The sequence below is a fragment of the Scyliorhinus canicula genome, chromosome 7 (genome assembly GCF_902713615.1).
Source record: "Scyliorhinus canicula chromosome 7, sScyCan1.1, whole genome shotgun sequence".
Classification (NCBI taxonomy): Eukaryota; Metazoa; Chordata; class Chondrichthyes; order Carcharhiniformes; family Scyliorhinidae; genus Scyliorhinus; species Scyliorhinus canicula.
In genome coordinates, this window is record NC_052152.1 from 154,369,375 (window position 1) to 154,387,721 (window position 18,347).

At 42.6% G+C, this 18,347-nt stretch overlaps 1 protein-coding gene across 3 annotated transcripts in view; it reads left to right on the forward strand.

Annotated features, from left to right (window-relative positions):
- The window catches only part of LOC119969459 (teashirt homolog 2), a 631,483-nt gene that overhangs the window by 286,795 nt on the left and 326,341 nt on the right, over positions 1-18,347 (forward strand). For all 3 annotated transcript variants that reach the window (XM_038803107.1, XM_038803105.1, XM_038803106.1), the window contains exon 2: positions 15,246-18,334. In XM_038803107.1, coding sequence (XP_038659035.1) covers positions 15,246-18,325 — 3,080 coding nt within the window. In that variant the 3' untranslated portion in view covers positions 18,326-18,334. The remainder of the gene's footprint in view (positions 1-15,245; positions 18,335-18,347) is intronic.

An 18,347-nucleotide genomic window follows, 5' to 3' on the forward strand; every position in this document is an offset into this window, starting at 1 on the left:
AAATCGTCATAGTCCCAGACGACCATAGACTGCTTTCCCCCTTGAGGGAAAGAGCTGACTGGTGGTGGTTTAACCTGAGGATTGCCATACCTCCGATGAGGAGCAAGGTTGAGACGACGGGACCTTCAGGAATGATCTGCTTGGTTTAGCATACCTATAAATTGAACAAACCGTCACATCTTAGGTTATTAATTGCAGGTATGGTCTTACTGTATGAAAAGGGTTTGGCTTAATATGTTTTAATATGGGTTGGTTTTTTTGCAAATAGTTTTTTGCCTGTTCATGCCTATTCCTGTACAGTCTGAAAGAGACTTGTTACTTGCAAGACAGTGATAGCTCAGCAGATGAGAAATTCAGGCACATCGACACAGCAACCATACCTTTAACAACTTAATGATAAAATAGTGTTCTCTTTCACAAAAAACATGGACAAGTGGGTTAAATCTATTTGGGAATGTTATACTGTCAAACTTGTCAAGTCTCATTGCATCAGGTGTGAGATGCACATACTTTCTGATCCATTTGCACTTTCACACGTACAAAGCTTATGACAATTTTCTACTTCAAGGAATTGTTTGTATTTTGTTTTACTATACGCTTACAGACCAGTCTTTCAATGTGTTTTGTAAAAATGTGCCTGTCCTCTGCCCTGTGACCTAATAGGTAGTTCCAAAAAAATGCTTACTAAAATCTCACTTAATGCATCTTGGGTAGATGTACCAGGATGCAAGCTCCTGCTGGCATATGTGTAGGGGGCAACACCCCCCCCCCCCCCCTCGGCTCTGGTGGCTTGCCCCAAAGAGGTTTAATTTTTGGGCTGCAATCAAATGACTGGCAGCCCTCTGTTCCAGCAGCATCACCAGGACCAGTGGCCACAATTGGGACTGCATCTAGACCCAGTGGAGATTGTGATTTGGGCCAGAAATGGAGGCAAGTGGGGATAGTAGGAGTATTGCTGGGCCCACACTGGCAGGCCAGGGCAGAGGCAATAGGGATTTGGGACAATCAGGCTGGAAGCTGGAGGGAGGGGAAATGTAGAGGTGACACCTGGAAGGTGGGAGGGTGGGAGGGAGACTTCTGATGGGCTCAGAAACCCTCCTCCTCACCTCGCCTGCTGCTAAGTGAAAGCTGTTGGACTTCCCACTGGCCTCTGCCTGACATGGGAAAAATTGCAGCAGGGTCAGGAAAAGGCCATATGTGGCCAATTGATACATTACCACCTGCCAGCATGAGTGTTAAGTGTAAAATATGTATATTTATCCTTGAACCTGACCATGATACTGGTATAAAAACCTAAAAATAAGTGTAAGAGTAATCTATGTGACAGCATTTTGTCCTAAAGTGCTTTACATGGGTGTAAGGAAGAAAATTATAACAAAACCAAAGAAAAATAAATTGGAACGGTAAGGTTGCTTGCTTTTCTACACTGCCATTCCTCTGGCAAATGCAGATTAGGATTAGTTTGGATGGCTAATGCCTCACTAAGGTGAATAACAGAAGAATGTTATATGAAGCATTCCGCTGCAAATATTATCAATGGTAACCTTCAGCGGAGAAAGCGTAGACCAATTAAAATCTAAAATAGATAAGAATTTAACAATCAATTCATCCGTACTTTGATGCAGGATCACAAAATGATTTGATATGATACAGCAACCCTGAGATGTACTGTAAAATTAATGGCTTGGAAAATGTTGAGGTTATGTCAAAATACCCTGCCAGCGCAAGTGGGTGAGCACGACTGTTTCTTCATGTCAGAATGTGCTGTAATTGGACAATGATAAATAATTATGTCGGGAGGGAGGGGTGGGGCAGGGGGAGGGGGATGGGAGGTGAGGTGAAGGAAATGGAAGATCCCCATACCAATTATTCAAATCCTATTGCAGATGGTGTGGTAAAATCTCCAGCACACACTTCTAATAAAAACACTTGAAATGCATTGCAAAGTAAGGACTTGCATTTATTTGTATGGCCCCTTTCATAACTTCAGGTCGTCCCAAAGTACTTTGCTGTCAGTGGAGTCCTTTTTGAGACATTGCCTTTGCGGTCTGTGGTATTTCTCTACATTATAACAAACAGCAACACGGTAAAAGGCTAGTATTACCATTATCATTTTAACTTGTATCAGATTTTGGTTAGCCATTACTTTCCTTGAGATAACCAAAATGAACTATCAATTGCAAAATCCTGCAATGAGAAAAGGCATCGCGGAAAGAGAATAACCCAGATTCAAATAGAATGCTCTGCAATATCAAACATTTTAAAGAATCATAGATAGCCCAGCTTAGCACTGGTACTGAGCTGGCAATTATCTAAAGATTGTTTTACAGTGATTTGCATGTACAAAATAAATAAATGCACCATGTCCGTATTTAAAGGAGTCTGTTGTAATAAACGTTATTTATGATTGATTTTTTTTTAAAAGGTAACAGCCCATAAACTCCAAAAGACGTGGGCCAGAATTTTTCACTGGGCAGGTTCTGAGGCAGAAGAGGGTGAAATTACTCAAACCGATTCCTCTGGCTTTTCACCCGCCCTGACCCCACAGTGATTTTACACTGGAGTGGGCAATGCTTCAGAAAGTAAGCCAGCCCTTGTCCTAGTTAAGGCACTTAAGTGGCCAATTAACAGCCGTTTCCCACCAAGCCTCATTTTTTTGGCTGCCGGGTGGATGACAGCACAGAGGGGGAAATCCAAAACTGATGAACATTAGATTTCCGGCAAAAAAGAGTACAGGGGTCGGGGGGGGGGGGGGGGGGTGGGAGAGAATGCCTCCATCAGAAGATCTTTTCTGACTGAGACCGCCAGCCCCTTTAAGATCCGGTGACCTCCGGGCCCCCCTACCTCCCCTGTCCCACGTACCTCCATCCCCCAAGACTCTGATCACCACCCCTCGCAACCACCCACCGGCTTCCCAACCCTCCCTGCCCTGGAACCCCTTTCACTTACCCGGGCCCCGGAACTTAGGGCAGACTTCTTCCATCCTGGGTCTATATCTTGTGGCGGGAGGTGGGAATGTGAAGTGTTTACCACTTAAGAGACCAACGAGAAAATACACTAAATCTTCCAGCCTAATTGATTAGAAACTGGATGTTTCCTGCCATATCCCATGGCAGGGCAAGCCAGTTGGCACATATTCTGTTGACCTACCTGGGCACCATAGGCGTCCAACATCACTCACCCACTACTGATGAAAGGAGGTAGGAACTCCATGAATATTCTGAGGCTGGAAGATAGGCTCCATCTGCAAGGCCCACCTGTAGATGCTCACTGCTGTGATGTTCCAGGGTCCAGGGTTACTGGCGGCCTGCAATCTGAAATCCGGAGGCAGCCCGATCCATTATTCAGGTGAGTCCAGACACCTACGCGCCATGCTTTTCTAGATGTGTTTTGCACAGGCCTGTTTTCCTGCTGGCACCACAGAGAATTGAGCGTGGGTAACGAGGCCTTCATCTGCACCTCATGAGCGGGGTGCAAAGGAGCTTCACACCTTCAACAGGTTTCCTAATCCACTACTGCAGGCACTAGTGGAAGATCCTGCAGGAAATACATGCCAGCGTAATACCGATATTTGGGCGTCTTGCTGAATTCTTCTCTCCTGGTCTCAGGCTGGTTGGGTACAGTTCCTCTTTTAGCCAATGCAGCGTTGGTGCAGAAGGGCAGCAGGCCAATCTGATTGTCCGGCAGCTCTCTAAGACGGACATGCTTCCGTGAGGGGCAGAAGTCCCGCATAATGCGAATCAGCGGCATCCTAAAAATACAGGCCATATGCTGTAAACATAAAGGTTGGATAAAACAGTGGGGCACGGCAAAGTTGTTGTAACAGACTCGTCCAGGAAATAAGCCTAATCAAAAATAAGACTAAAGATGCAGACTCAATGCACCTTAGTACATTGGATGAGTTTGCTCTGTGTTTATCCGCAATTTGCTCATGCCAATCTGCACATTTGGGGATTGGATTGCATAAAAAACTGATATTCGGAACGACTGTTCTGTCAATAACAAAACAGATTTTAAAATTTACTCTGGGCGCGATCTACCCAAGCAGAGACCCAAGCGCGTGCTATTAGCTGGATGTTCCCCGTTGTCACGTTATCGAATGGCCATTCGCGTTCATTGGGGACCTCAGCAGTGAACACACGGCCGAGGCCGCACTTAGTCCCGCTTCGTGCACTGAGGAGCTCCGCTCACTTGGATGCCTCGGTAAAGGAGGAAATCGACCCCCAGACGCGACCCCATCCCCAACTCACCTAAGGGGGTCCTGGGGGGGTGGGATGGGGAGGGAGGCACTCTTCACCAGTGCAGGGCAACACAGGTCCAATCTCCGTCGTGGGAAAAATATCAGCTTGGCACCTTGACACTGGCACCCTGACAATGCTACCTGGGCACCTTGGTAGTGCCAGGATCCCAGGTTGGCAGTACCAGTGTGCCCATGTGGCAACAGCAGTGTCAGGGTGCTACCTTGCCCAGAAGGCAAGCACATGGGCGCCTCCAATTCCCTGGGATATCCCCTTGAGTGCCTTTCCATCCGTTTGTGGAGACCAGAACTGAAAGGCACTCTCCTAAGGTCTCCGTGGTGAGGGGATTAGGTAGAAATGCCTGGGTAGATCGTGGGAGTACATATTATGCAACTTGAAAATAGAAGCTGGAGGAGGCCATTTGGTCCTTCAAGCCTGTTTCGACATTCATTATGACCATCGCTGATCATCTAGTTCTGATCTAGCCTTCCCCCTCATATCTCTTGAGCCCTTCAGCCCCAAGAGCTCTATCTAACTCCTTCCTTAAATTACATAACGTTTTGGCCTCAACTACTTTCTGTGGTAGCGAATTCTACTGATTCACCATTCTCTGGTTGAAGAAATTTCTCCTCACCTCAGTGCTAAAAGGTTATCATCAAAAGGTTACCCCTTCTCATCAAACTATGACAGCTGGTTCTGGTCTCCCCCACCATCGGGACATTGTTTATGAATCTACCCTGTTCTAGTCCTGCTAGAATTTTATAAGTTTCTGTATAAGATCCCCTTGCACTCTTCTAAACTCCAATGAAAATAATTTTAACCAACTTAGTCTCTCCTCATCTAACCGTCGTGCCATCCCAAGAATCAACCTGGTAAACCTTTACTCCTTCCCTCTATAGCAAGAACACCAAAACTGCACACACTATTCCACGTGTGACCTCACCAATGCCCTATACATTTGCAGTAAAACATCCCTATTCCGATATTCAAATCCTCTCGCTGTGAAGGCCAAAATGCCATTTCCCTTCTTTACTGCCTGGTGCACCTGCACACCTATTTGCAGCGACTGATGCTAGCTGTCTCACTCTCATATGCAGATTTGTTAAGAAGTGATCTTGCCCACAATGAGCGGGATTCACATCACAATGTCTTGCGAGATCATGTTAGATCTCAAGGGATGTGGCGAGCCAGGTAGATCCCAGAAGAGGGATCTCCCGGTATCTACCAGCTACACTGCCTTTCGGGCGCAACGTGGCCAGTGGATCTCACCCTCTGATCTCCAACATGACAAAAGGATATTAAGAAAGAGAAGAAAAGGTGCAGGAACGATTTTAAAATGAGCCTTGTCAGCTCATTTTAAAAATGGATAAATTATATCGAAAGGGTCAAATTAATATTAAAAATGGCAGAGTGAAAAGCAAGAGAAAATAGGAGAGATGACAGTAAGCAGAATAGTACAAAGGCAAAATAGTGCAGATGCTGGGTTCAAGTGTGTTCACTTGTATGTTTAATTAATGTTATATTTAATATGCTTATTGTAGTTTAGGGTTTATTTCAGGAAGTGTAGTATTTGAGGACTATTGCAGCAATAAACAATCCCTAATCTTTGAATATGCTATTAATGAAATGTATGAATGGAAAATTTTAAATAAAAAAACTGCTGTGCATGGACACTGTAATTTCCCTCGTTTGACAAAAGTTTTCTTAAAATAATTTAATTTCACATAATTTATTAAGTTTGGTATAACTGTCTGATTCAGCTAAATATGTGCATGCAATCTATTGTAACTCCTCCCATTGCTTTTTGTGTTATAATGATTACAATACAAAACCACCATAGTTAAATGACACACATTCTATTGATTTACACATGCAAAATAATTTTAATGGCTCATCCGGGCTCCTGGCTCGTTGGATTGAGTCAGTTCACATCAAGGAGAACCAGGGTAGTTCACTCAGTGACGGTTAGCACGATGCACCAAGCAGAATCAACAGTGGATTCATTAGACTGTAAAGTATGGTATAAACTTAGCTGCTGCTGTTATAATAGATTCATTCCTGTTACATAAATCATTTCATGCTTTGAAGCAAAGAAAGAAATTGGAAGGGAGTAATTAATTTTTGGGGCCTACTACATAATTGAGAACATGCTGTCAAATTTGTACGAGTTAATTTAATTTCTCCTTGACTCTCTGAGACAGGAGTCCTATTGACACATTTTGAAAGGAAAGAGCACACCGAACTGGAGGATCAGCTTTTCTATGTTTCCATTCCTCAACATCAGTAACATGCAGCAAACCATGATCAGTTATGCCCTGGTAAGTGGGCTAGAATTACTCAGAAAATCTAGAGGCAACAATCTTTTTGGAATCTCTGGTATATTCCAAAATGAGAGATTAATTCTGCAAAGTACCAGTGCAATTTCATTTTTAAGAATTCAATTTGATTGCAGCACTGTCATTTTTATATTCAGATAAAAAGATGATAGCTGTTTTGGTCTTACTGCCATCTTTTCTGGTGACATTTATTACAAATGCCATGACGTTTATGGGATGACTGCACTATACATTAATGCTGCGTGGGCTTAATTTGTGGTACATTAAATTTAGCTCATTTAGATCTGTTCAGAAACTCAAACCTAGCAAGCATTTTTGCACATTAAAAAATACTTGTCATGGAAATACTTCTTTTTCTTTCTTGTTTAAATACCTGCTCCCATAACTTCACAGCATCCGATAACCCAATACAGATATGACCGATTCCGGCAGCTTTCCCAATTTTAGTGTGAGCTGGCTCAATCCATTTCAATCCCTTCATGTGAGGGATAATATCGGGCGGGATTTACCGGCTGTTCACCGCAGTGGGAAATTCCACGGTCCCACGCTAGCATTCGGGTTTCCTGACGACGAGGAAATCCTGTTGACAATGGCGGAACCGATACATCCTGCTGGCGGGCCGCTTCCACTGTTGAAAAATGCATAGCGGGCTGGTGGGAAAATCCCACTCATAATATAACAAAATTAAAACGACCAGTATGATCCCTAACCACTAAATTACAAGACTAAAATAAAGCTGTGTAACCCGCACATTTTCTTGAAATAATTTCATCCTGTCTTGAAGGTTGATTTGTTTTCTAGAATTGTCCTGCTTCAAACTTGACTATCTCATCCAAGATATTTACCCAACATACACGGATGCTTCTTTCCCTCCTTGCCATCCCATAAATTTAGAGTATCAGTACCATTTTTTTAACCATCTTTTCTCTCCCAATGACCATGGAAATAGTGGCTTAGAGCACAAGAGAAAGAAAAGACAGAGGAAAATTAAATGAACCATATGAATGGCCTGAATAAATAAAAGATATGTGAATTTTGGGCCATTTAGACTGTTCAGATTGACTAAACGCATCTGTATGCCTTATAGAGAATGGAGAATAGAGACAGGACTGTGATGCAGCTCAGCATCAACTAACCTTGAGTTCAGTGGTTTGTGATGCTGATATAGAATATAGGGGGAATGGTATCAGGATATTAATGGAAATGAAGCAGGATGCAGGAGGAATAACGAGGAGAATGTAAAGTAAGAGGCATTTGTGATTATGTCATAGTTCTTGAGAATAATATTAGCGAGCATGAGGTGAATCCTCTAGTGATAATGATATTTCCTAATTTTTGCTTTTCCCATATTTCAAAACAAGATTATCTATTTTACATTGTCACCTGCAAAACCTGGGTTAAGTACTTTAATTTATAAACCGTTTTAACAAAACAGCAGGGGCTGGATTCTCAGGTTGCTGACGGCAAAATCGCGTTCTGCAATCGGCCGGACAATCAAAGTTCCCGATCGAATTGGGGGTGGCGCTGCTTTCGGAGAATATGCCATGCGATGCAGCGATGGCCTCCGTCATTTCCTGAGCCTGCCCCCGATACTCCGCCCCCAACCGGTCGAGTTCCCAATGGCGTTGGTCGCGTGTGGTCTCATCCGTCGGGAACTTGGATTGGCGGCTGCAGACTCAGTCCCGTGCCACCACAGTTGGGGGAGGGCTGATCCGCGGGCACGGGGGGACTTTATCAGGGGCTGGGGCACCGTGGGAGATGTTCCGGGGTGAGCAAACCGGCCAAAGTGGGGGCACGATTTTGCGGGCCGGGTCCGCGAGCAACCTCCGCCATGTAACGTGGCACGGCCGCTGCAGCCTCCGCCGCACGGCCGCAGACCCAGCAATTCTCCGGGCCGTATGAGCAGCTAGAGCCGGGTGCTCTATGCTGCCTACATGCTAGCCCCTACCAAACGGAGGATCGGTGGCAGTTTTCCGCCATTTTCTATGGCGTAAAACGCCACCATTACCATGCCGGCGTGGGGACATAGCCTCAGAATTGGAGAATCCAGCCCTAGATGTTTAGCTCTTAAATTTATCTTCTTCAAACTGATATCCAACAATTCTTCTCAATTTCAGTATGCAGTGATAACTACGTACACTCCCAGACATCACTGATTACTTTGGGGAAGATGCCTAGGGCTGGATTCTCCGCCGGCAGAATGCTCAATTTTGCCGGCAGCCCAGGGGTTTCCCAACGGCGTGGGGAAACCCTAGTGACCAGCCGGTGAAACAGAGCATCCCACCGGTGTGCCACACCAGAAATCTGACAGGACAGAGAATCCAGCCCCTGGAGTGTGGAGAAAGGTGGACGTTACTCCTGTTCTTTTTAATGGGGCAAAAGTAGCCTCTAAACTACAGACCAGTGAGTCTCATACCTGTTGTGCGTTAATTTATGAAAGCCCTTCCGAAAGATGATACTGTGGACCAAGCTTCAACTTCTTTACCAATATGACACCTTGCACCAAGTGTGGGCTAAACTGAAAATCAGCTCACAATCCCATCTTGGTCATCTCGGAGACTTGTTAGCGGCTGATTGCTCTTCATCGTGTATGTTGAGTCATAGCATCATAAATATGATTATAAAGAACAAAAAACAAGCCAAATCCTCAGGCCTAATTTGCATGTATTGTGACGGACCTTCAGGCCGTCTTAATGAGAATTAAATTGGGTCTGCTGCCTTCCCTTCGGCAGTCTGCAATTAAAATGCAATCTGGAGGGGGGGGATGGGGTGGTCATTGGGAGCTGAGCAGTCAGAAAGGGTTAGCGATCAGGCGAGGGCCAGGTGCGCCAGCAATAGTGGTCGTGGCTGCATGGTGATGTAAACAATTTTTAAAAACTTATCTTTTTGTTGGTGGCCTTGAGCAGATTCACCAGTAATGCTACATGTAGATGTAGTCATCCTGAGCCAGGCAACCCAACGACAGCTGCATTCGGGGTGGCCTGCTTTTGGGGATGGAGGCCTCAAATATCTACTAAAAAGTCCCTATTTTCATCTGTAAACCACAGTTTTCAGGCCTATGCCATGGACCATTATACTGCAGCCTTTATCAATATGCCATGTAGCATTCTTCTAGCATAGAATGTGTGCAGACACACCGCCCACCATATTAAAGACTTAGACACCTGCTTACAACTGGAAAACCAGTGTGGCATGGGCATCATTAAATTTCGAGACTAAACTCTTTCCCTCTGTCTTGTAAGTTCCCACAAGCAATTTTTGCAAGTAATTTCTGTGATGAAAGTATTTTGAAAGTTGAACAAATCATCCAGTATTTCCAAGAGATGAAGCATTTATCAGTGGACGAAATATGTGGAATACTGTTGCCAGATTCAGCTAGTTGAGTTTTATTAATAATTCAGTTCTGAAAATATCAGTATATCTGATATTAACACAAGATTAATTAATTCTGAATGATGCTTAGTTCAAATTAATAAAGCGCAGTCACTCACAGGAGAAAGATGGGTGAAAACAAAGTGAAGATGTAGCAAGGTTATTTGATAAAGTTTAATGAAGCAGAATAAAAATTTGAAGAAGGATGACTACAATCTCTACACCTTAAATTGTAAATCTTTCCATTTTATATCTTAAAATAAATCAAAATGGTTCAGAACTAAAATAATGTGAATTTAAGAGGCAGTATCACTTTTTATTGGTCTGTTCAAAATCTGTAGTAATTGAAAATTCTGAGGAATTGAATATATTCAGTTTAATCATGTATGTGGCCCACAAATGTATTCTGTACAGAGACTTATAATCAAACGCTAGGCTCCCATTCAGAGCATCTCAGTTCACATAACTTTCAATTGGCAATCAAGCCAGCTTTGTTCTGGTTGTCACCAGACTCCTTTTCCCTTTTTCATGGGAAGAGGAAATTGAAAAGAAGATAATTCTCCCTCTCCTTCCTCTCCCACCATTCACTGATAATGGCACAACACTGCTGGTCAACATGGCCGAACTGTACAGACTTTCTTGTTGGTCCATTTATTCAAAATAATTTCAAATTATAATGATTGTGCACAGATCTACATGTGAATTGTTGTAGAGCTTTAACTTGAAAGACAATGATATTGCCCTTTTGCGACTTTTCCCTTTAAGCAACCTAACCTCTATTTTGAAATGACCTATTGGATCTACAACTTTGATGAAGAAAATGAACAAATATGTTTAAATGTGGTCGTGGTGCTATAAAAAAAACACAAAATGAAGGCTCTTATGAAAGAAGTTGAAGGATTAATGTTAGGTCAAGTAAAGTTTTGATGGGAGGTGAAATGACTGACTGTCAGATGCAATGTCCATTCCATTTCAGCTCTGCGTAGGATAAATGAACACTGTACTTTCAGTTTTTCTTGAGGCTATTGTTAAAATATTGATGAAACATTAAGTCTGGTACCATTGTTTTCTTAGATGTTTTTGAGGGAAACTTGCGTGTACAGTATTCTCAAGCACTTTGTGCTATCTCAGCCTTGGCTTTGTTGCTGAAAAAACCTTAAGCAGACAAACCGAATTTGCCATGAGCCCAGAAATCAGTTTCTCGACAAAAGGGTAAATTTCAGAAATTCTATTTTGGGGACTTTAAAGGCAGGTCCAGCTTCCCGACAAACAGTGTCAGGATGCCCTTTTGCATTCATTAGCATGTCTTGCATGCTGATTTAAAAGGCCACCTTGCCGAAAACTTAAGTTCCAAACCAAGTTCCCCATGAACAGAAAATTAGAACATTCACATTCATGACTGCACATAAGTGTTGTGCACCTGGTGGGATAGATGCCTTTGATGATTAACAGTGGTTTGCCGCTGCATTGTCCTCTTTCTGGAGCATTTTTAAATGGCAACCTATGCGTGAGACCGAGTGGTGGCAGTGCCATTTAAGTGGAGGATGATCAAGGAAGGGAAGAAGCAATAGCAGAGAAGGGTGGAGCACTGGCCGGGCAAAGGTGGAAGGGATGGTGCAGGCTGTCCGAATGCCCCTCAAACCTATAAAAGGGCAGAGTAGATGTAAGAAGGATGTTCCCGATGGTGGGGGTGTCCAGAACCAGGGGTCGTAGTCTGAAGATAGGGATGGACTATTTAGGACAATGATGAGGTGAAATTGCTTCACTCAGAGAGTAGTCGGTCTGTGGAATTCGCCACCACAGAAAGTGGTTGAGACCAAAACTTGTTTTCAAGAAGCAGTTAGACAAAGTACTTGGGGCGAAGGGGTCAAAGAAAAGTGACATCAGGCAATTGAGTTAGATGATCAGCCATGATAATGAATGGTTGAGCAGGCTCAAAATGCTAAATGACTCCTCCTGCTCCTATTTTCTGTGTTTCAAATTTGGTACCCGAACCGTCAATCCCATGAGGTAACATCGAGGATGATGACTTCCTGCCCAACCCGCATTAGGAATCAGCGAGCCCCTCGTAATGAACTGAGTAGCACAAAATTGTGTGTTGTCAGCCATTCACCCCTGATGGATCTGTATTTTGTTAATATATTTGTGTGTCGCCGCACTATATATCAATCTTACAGAACTCGAGACTCAGCTTCTTGGGTGAAGTCAAGTATATCTTTATTTATGTCAGTTCAAAGTCAAATTTTATACGAATACAGAATCTAAAAGGTTGTTTGTCCAACGCAAATACAGATAGTTGAGTTGAATTCAAGATACAATTCAGTTCGGGGTCATTTCTTCAGATCAAAATGCACAGTACAAAAATGAAACAAAAGTAAATAGCTGTTTGCAGAGCAAAGTAGAAATAGGTTACAAAGGTTAGGTTAAAGATGAATTCAGAGAGAGAGAGATGACAGCTGAATTTGAGAGAGCAAAAAAGGTTCTTCCTCTGTCTCATAAGGAAATCATAATCTTTTTTAGGCTCTGTCCCCTTTCTGACTGTAATTGGGTTAAAATAATTATTATTCATCTAATTGACCGAAATGTCTGTCTCTCAAGTTTTAAGAGATAATATGACATAGGAAAACTTCTTGATGTTTCTATAATATGGTGTGATCGGGCCACCTGTTTTCCCACCATATTCTCGAGAGCTGGGATGTTTGCCCAGTAATGATAACAATGAGTCTATTCTGCAATGTGGCTAGTCAGTTTGAATACTGACTTCCTTATCAGATCTTGTTGCATGCTCTCAGCATTTACTGCTGTCATGGCTTAATATATAATTTTTAAAAGTATAATGTCACTAAATCATTTCTCCTTTCAACCTTTATTACCTATAATAAAGTAGGTTTGTATCAACCCCTTACCCCCAATAGAAAACACACTCATTTGCTCACGCAGCACCGAACGTGGACTCCACAGCAGAATATTCTGGCCAGTAATTCAGTACAACGTATTGAAATAATGTTATGCTTTAAAGGGACAGCTACTCATTTTATAATCGGAACAAAGTTAGGTTCAAAAGTATGTTTTAAACATCCTGATGTACCAAATTTTAACAGCTAGATAATTCAGTATATCACAAACCAAACATTTAAATAATTCCGAAAAGCTGTGTTACAACACAGCACAGACCGAGAAAGAAATCCTTCTTTGCTAGCTGCATGAATCTTGCATTAAATCAATTTGACAAATTGTGTTTTCCTAATAATAACATGCCCATGATACAAAAGAGCGGACAACTTGGTACAACTGTAAATTGAACATCAATGAGAAATGGCCACTCCACTCATGAGTCTATTGCCTCTCACACCAGAGCAAATGTGGCTGTTAGTGCTCCACAGTATTATGACTGGAGCAGCATCACTCATGATATTAGTGAGATCTCTGGAACATTTGAACTGCTGTGTTGACAGCTTAACACACCTGGCAGGCAGTTAAGATCACACGTGAAACTTAAATTTTGACGGCGAATTGTCTTCCCACAGATTCCAGTTTCAACCTGTTTTTCGGAGCAGACTGGAAGGACACAAACATGCAATGTCCTTCTGCAAATATACATATTGGACTCCAATTATAATGTCCAATCGCTATTTTTACCCGAAGCCTGTGCAGAATAGTAGTTGTGGCTTTCCCACCAAGCTAAACTATTGGTAAGAGAAGTCAAACTCTGTGAGACCCCTTGCTGGTATCTTACCTGTGTGTTTGATCGTTGCTTTGGTAATTCCTCTCCTGACTGCTGGTTCATCACCACATCCTGCCAACTTTGAGTGGGAGCTGGACTGAGGCTATGCAGATGAGGCCAAAATCTCCCATGCTTCATTCTACTGGAGTGTATCGCTCGCCTTGAACCCTAAGTTAAGATCAGAGCAACCATGTCCATCCAAAATGTAAGCACTGAATATCAGTGCATAGTTTCTAATGCCAGTAGAACCCTTTCTCAGATAGTGTTGCCACCTGAAATTTTGCTGCTTTTGTTCAGAAGCTCATATTTAATTATTGCTGAAGCTGGGCTGACAAATCATGATTGTTGCTGGAGAAAATCCTTAATTTACCATTGGTACTCCAGTAATGTCTGCTATTTTGTCTTTGCTGCCAGTAACAGTAATCAACTGCAAGAGATAACTGTCCTTATTACATTCCTTTCTGGAACTCTAGCCAACAGCAAACAAAATCACTCAACTGACCGGTGTGAGAAACAAACATAGAACATAGAACAGTACAGCACAGAACAGGCCCTTCGGCCCTCGACGTTGTGCCGAGCAATGATCACCCTACTTAAACCCACGTAACCCGTATACCCGTAACCCAACAATCCCCCCCCATTAACCTTACACTACGGGCAATTTAGCATGGCCAATCCACCTAACCTGCACATCTTTGGACTATGGGAGGAAACCGGAGCACCCGGAGAAAACCCACGCACACACGGGGAGGACGTGCAGACTCCACACAGACAGTGACCCAGCCGGGAATCGAACCTGGGACCCTGGAGCTGTGAAGCATTGATGCTAACCACCATGCTACCGTGAGGCCCCAAACATAAGAATATATATTGGACAAACTGGTTAAATAAATAAGGCTATGATAAATATAATTACACCATGTATATTACATTGATGTAGTCAGAAGATCAGTTCTGACATCAAGGTCAGGCCATGTCATTGAAAGCGATAGCTCTGGTTTGCATTTGGTTGGTCATAATGTACCTGGCCCGAAAATGCTTGATGATGATGGTGTACAAATTGCCATTGACACCCCTGATCTTATTGAGACAGAACTGACCAGGGAAGTGAAAAAATAAATTTTAATAGTATGCAGTGAAATATTAGCTTTTGTTGCCTTTAACCAATAAACAAAATATCTTCAACAAAAAAAATCGATGTAGAATGCAGAACCTACGTGAAATAAGTATATTTTCTTCAAGCAACATTATGTTTCATTCATTGCTCTTTTACAGAGAAATAATTTGAGTCTGCCTTCTCTCTCATTTCTTGCGATCAAATCCATGAAATGAACATTTGTCCTTGCATGAATACTTGCATTTTCACTAAGAGAACAATGCACTTGCTGAGCAGTGACTGAGAGTAAAGGCTTGTTCAGCAGATGTGCAGGAGATGTAATGCAGGCAGTATTGAAAGTTAGGCTGAAGATTATTGGGGAAGATGGAGGAAGGAATCCAATTTTGTGTCAGTGATACTGATTGTTGTTCAAGTTCATGTTCTGCTGATTACAGTTTCAATATTTCTTTACATTTCAGTTTATGTCCCAGAGGAAGACCTAAAGACTGGAGAATTGGGCGTAAGAGAAGATGCCAGCCCTTCTGCTGAGGAGTTACAAGGCAATGGTTACATATGCACTGAAGAAGAAGAAGAGGAAGAGGAGGAAAGCAAAGGCAGTTACAGCTACCAGAATTCTCCAGTCAGTGCAATGTCCAATCAGGATGCAGAGTGTGAATCACACATAAGTGATACCAGCGACAGATTGGCTGATTTTAAAAGTATTTCTTCCCGGGATGGGCAAGAAAAGGAAGAGCAATTAAATGGAGAGATAAAGAATGGCCAACAGAACAGTTTAGGAGCAATGAGAGCTGTTTATGCTAGCTTTCTATCCGATTCATATTGGTCAAGTCTGGGATTTGACCTCAAACAATCAAAGACTGAAAGGACAAGCTGCAAAAGCAGCAATGAAAGCACCAAAAGTAGTTTTGATTGGCACCAAGATGCATTATCCAAAACATTTCAACAGACATCCTCTTGCAGGCCAATGCCTAAACCAAATCTTTTCAGTTCAGTGCAGTTGTACAGGCAAAATAACAAGTTATTTGGAACTGTTTTCACGGGTGCCAGTAGGTTTCGCTGCAGGGAATGTAGTGCAGCATATGACACTTTGGTAGAGCTAACTGTTCACATGAATGATACAGGACATTACCAAGATAATAACCATGGGAAAATGGACCGTAGCAGCAGTTGGACAAAGTCACGAAAAAGGGCTTTGCAGGATATTGATGGAATGCACGATGCCCAGAAAGTTTTAAAGTGCATGTACTGTGGTCATTCATTCGATTCCCTTCAAGATTTGAGTGTCCATATGATTAAAACAAAACATTACCAGAAAGTGCCTCTGAAGGAACCAATGCCACCTATCGGATCAAAGTTAGTCCCACCCACTAAAAAACGAGCCCAGCATGAAGTTAACCAGCCTTGTTCACCGGATTCAACAACTGGAGTTGCAGGGACATTTGCAGGTGAAGCGCAAAAGAATTCCAATCCCTATGTATCATCTAACAATCGCTATGGTTATCAAAATGGTGCAAGTTATACTTGGCAATTTGAAGCCTGTAAGTCTCAAATCTTGAAGTGCATGGAATGTGGAAGCTCCCATGATACATTACAGCAGCTCACAGCTCATATGATGGTGACAGGGCACTTTCTTAAGGTAACAAACTCTGCATCAAAAAAGGGAAAACAGATTGTTTTTGACCCTTTGGCTGTGGACAAAGCACAGTCAGTCACAGAAGGACCATCGAATGAGATTCAACCTTTGGCACCAGTCAGCAAATTACCTCCAGATTCATTAACACCATCAGTATCAGAAGATACCAAAACCCTTGAAGAGAAGCAAATCATAACAGAAGATATGGAGAAACAACATAACGATAAAGATGATTGCAAAGATGACAACCCAGAGAAAATCTTTGATCCCACTCTTCAGTATCAGTACATAAGAGAAGAAGATCTAGAAGAGAGCTCAAAGGTGGGTGGTGATATTCTTAAATCACTTGAAAATACTGTTGCTTCAGCCATCAACAAAGCCCAAACTGGGAGCCCGAGCTGGAGTGCTTATCCCAGTATCCATGCTGCCTATCAGCTTCCAGGGATTATTAAACCTTTGCAACTCGGTACTCAAATATTACAAGTCAAACCAAACCTGAAACCAATAGCTCCAAAAGTCAGGTATTTCTCTGTTATTACAAGTAGCCAAAACCAATCCCTTCAACCCAACAATGACCAAATTAAGGAAGAGCCGATCAGTCCCTCTCATGAACAGCTTTCATCCAAATTGGAAGAAAGCGATATTGAGAAAAAGTTAAATCTTCAATCTGGGATAGTTTCACCATGTAAGATGGAAAGTGAAAATCCAATAAAAACAGAGACTCCCCCTGATCTTCCAAGGGCATATTCACCTGGTTTGAAAGATGCTGAAGAAGCAAAAGAAAGCTTCAAGAAGGAGCCTATAAAAAGTGAAACTGGATCTCCAAACTTTTCAGTAGCCAATGGTTGCTCTGGAATGACTGTTATCACAGACCACCCATCTGAGCAACTCTCTGTCAGTCCACTTAGTGCATTGCAGTCTATCATGAACACTCATCTTGGCAAAGCTGCCAAGCCCCTTAATTCAAACTCAGACCCTGTAACTATGTTATGTAGACTTAATAAAAGTTTGTTGGAGAAATCAGCTTCACCGCCAAGTTTAGTAAAACCATCTAGTCTTGCTGATCGATATTACTATGAAAGCAGTGATCAACCAATAGATCTCACCAAATCGAAGAGTGACAAAACTGCCCAATCAAACATGGTCAAATCCTTTACTTCGTTGCCTTCCAAACATGCTTTATCTGATATTGCTGACATGGTAAAGGTCCTCCCTAAAGGTACAACACCAAAACCTTCTACCTCATCAAAGATGACAACAGAGAGGTTAGAGACCGATGTGAGGAGCTTTGAAGATGTGTCAATGGAATTTTTACCAGTTCAGAAAAGAAAAGGTAGGCAGTCAAACTGGAATCCCCAGCATCTTCTCATTCTGCAGGCCCAATTTGTTGCCAGTCTTTGGCAGACAGGTGAAGGCAAATATCTATTATCAGATCTCGGTCCACAAGACCGCATGCATATTTCAAAGTTTACTGGACTCACCATGACCACCATAAGTCACTGGCTTGCCAATGTAAAATATCAACTAAGGAAGACAGGTGGAACAAAATTCCTTAAGAACTTAGACACAGGACACCCAATTTTCTACTGCAATGATTGTGCCTCCCAGTTTAGGACTCCTTCCTCTTATATTAGTCATTTAGAATCCCATTTGGGCTTCACTATGAAAGATATGGCAAAAGTTTCTGTACAGCATGCCAGAGGGGAGCAAGAAGTGTCAAAGGTGACATCTGAGAAGTCAACAGGGCCGTTGGTAGCAGATGAGGACACAGGCAGCAAATTCCAGTGTAATCTGTGCAATCGAACTTTTGCTAGCAAGCACGCAGTAAAACTGCACCTCAGCAAAACGCATGGCAAGTCACCAGAGAATCATTCGCAGTATGTAACAGAACTAGAAGAAGAGTAACAACTCAAGGTGAGCATCAAAA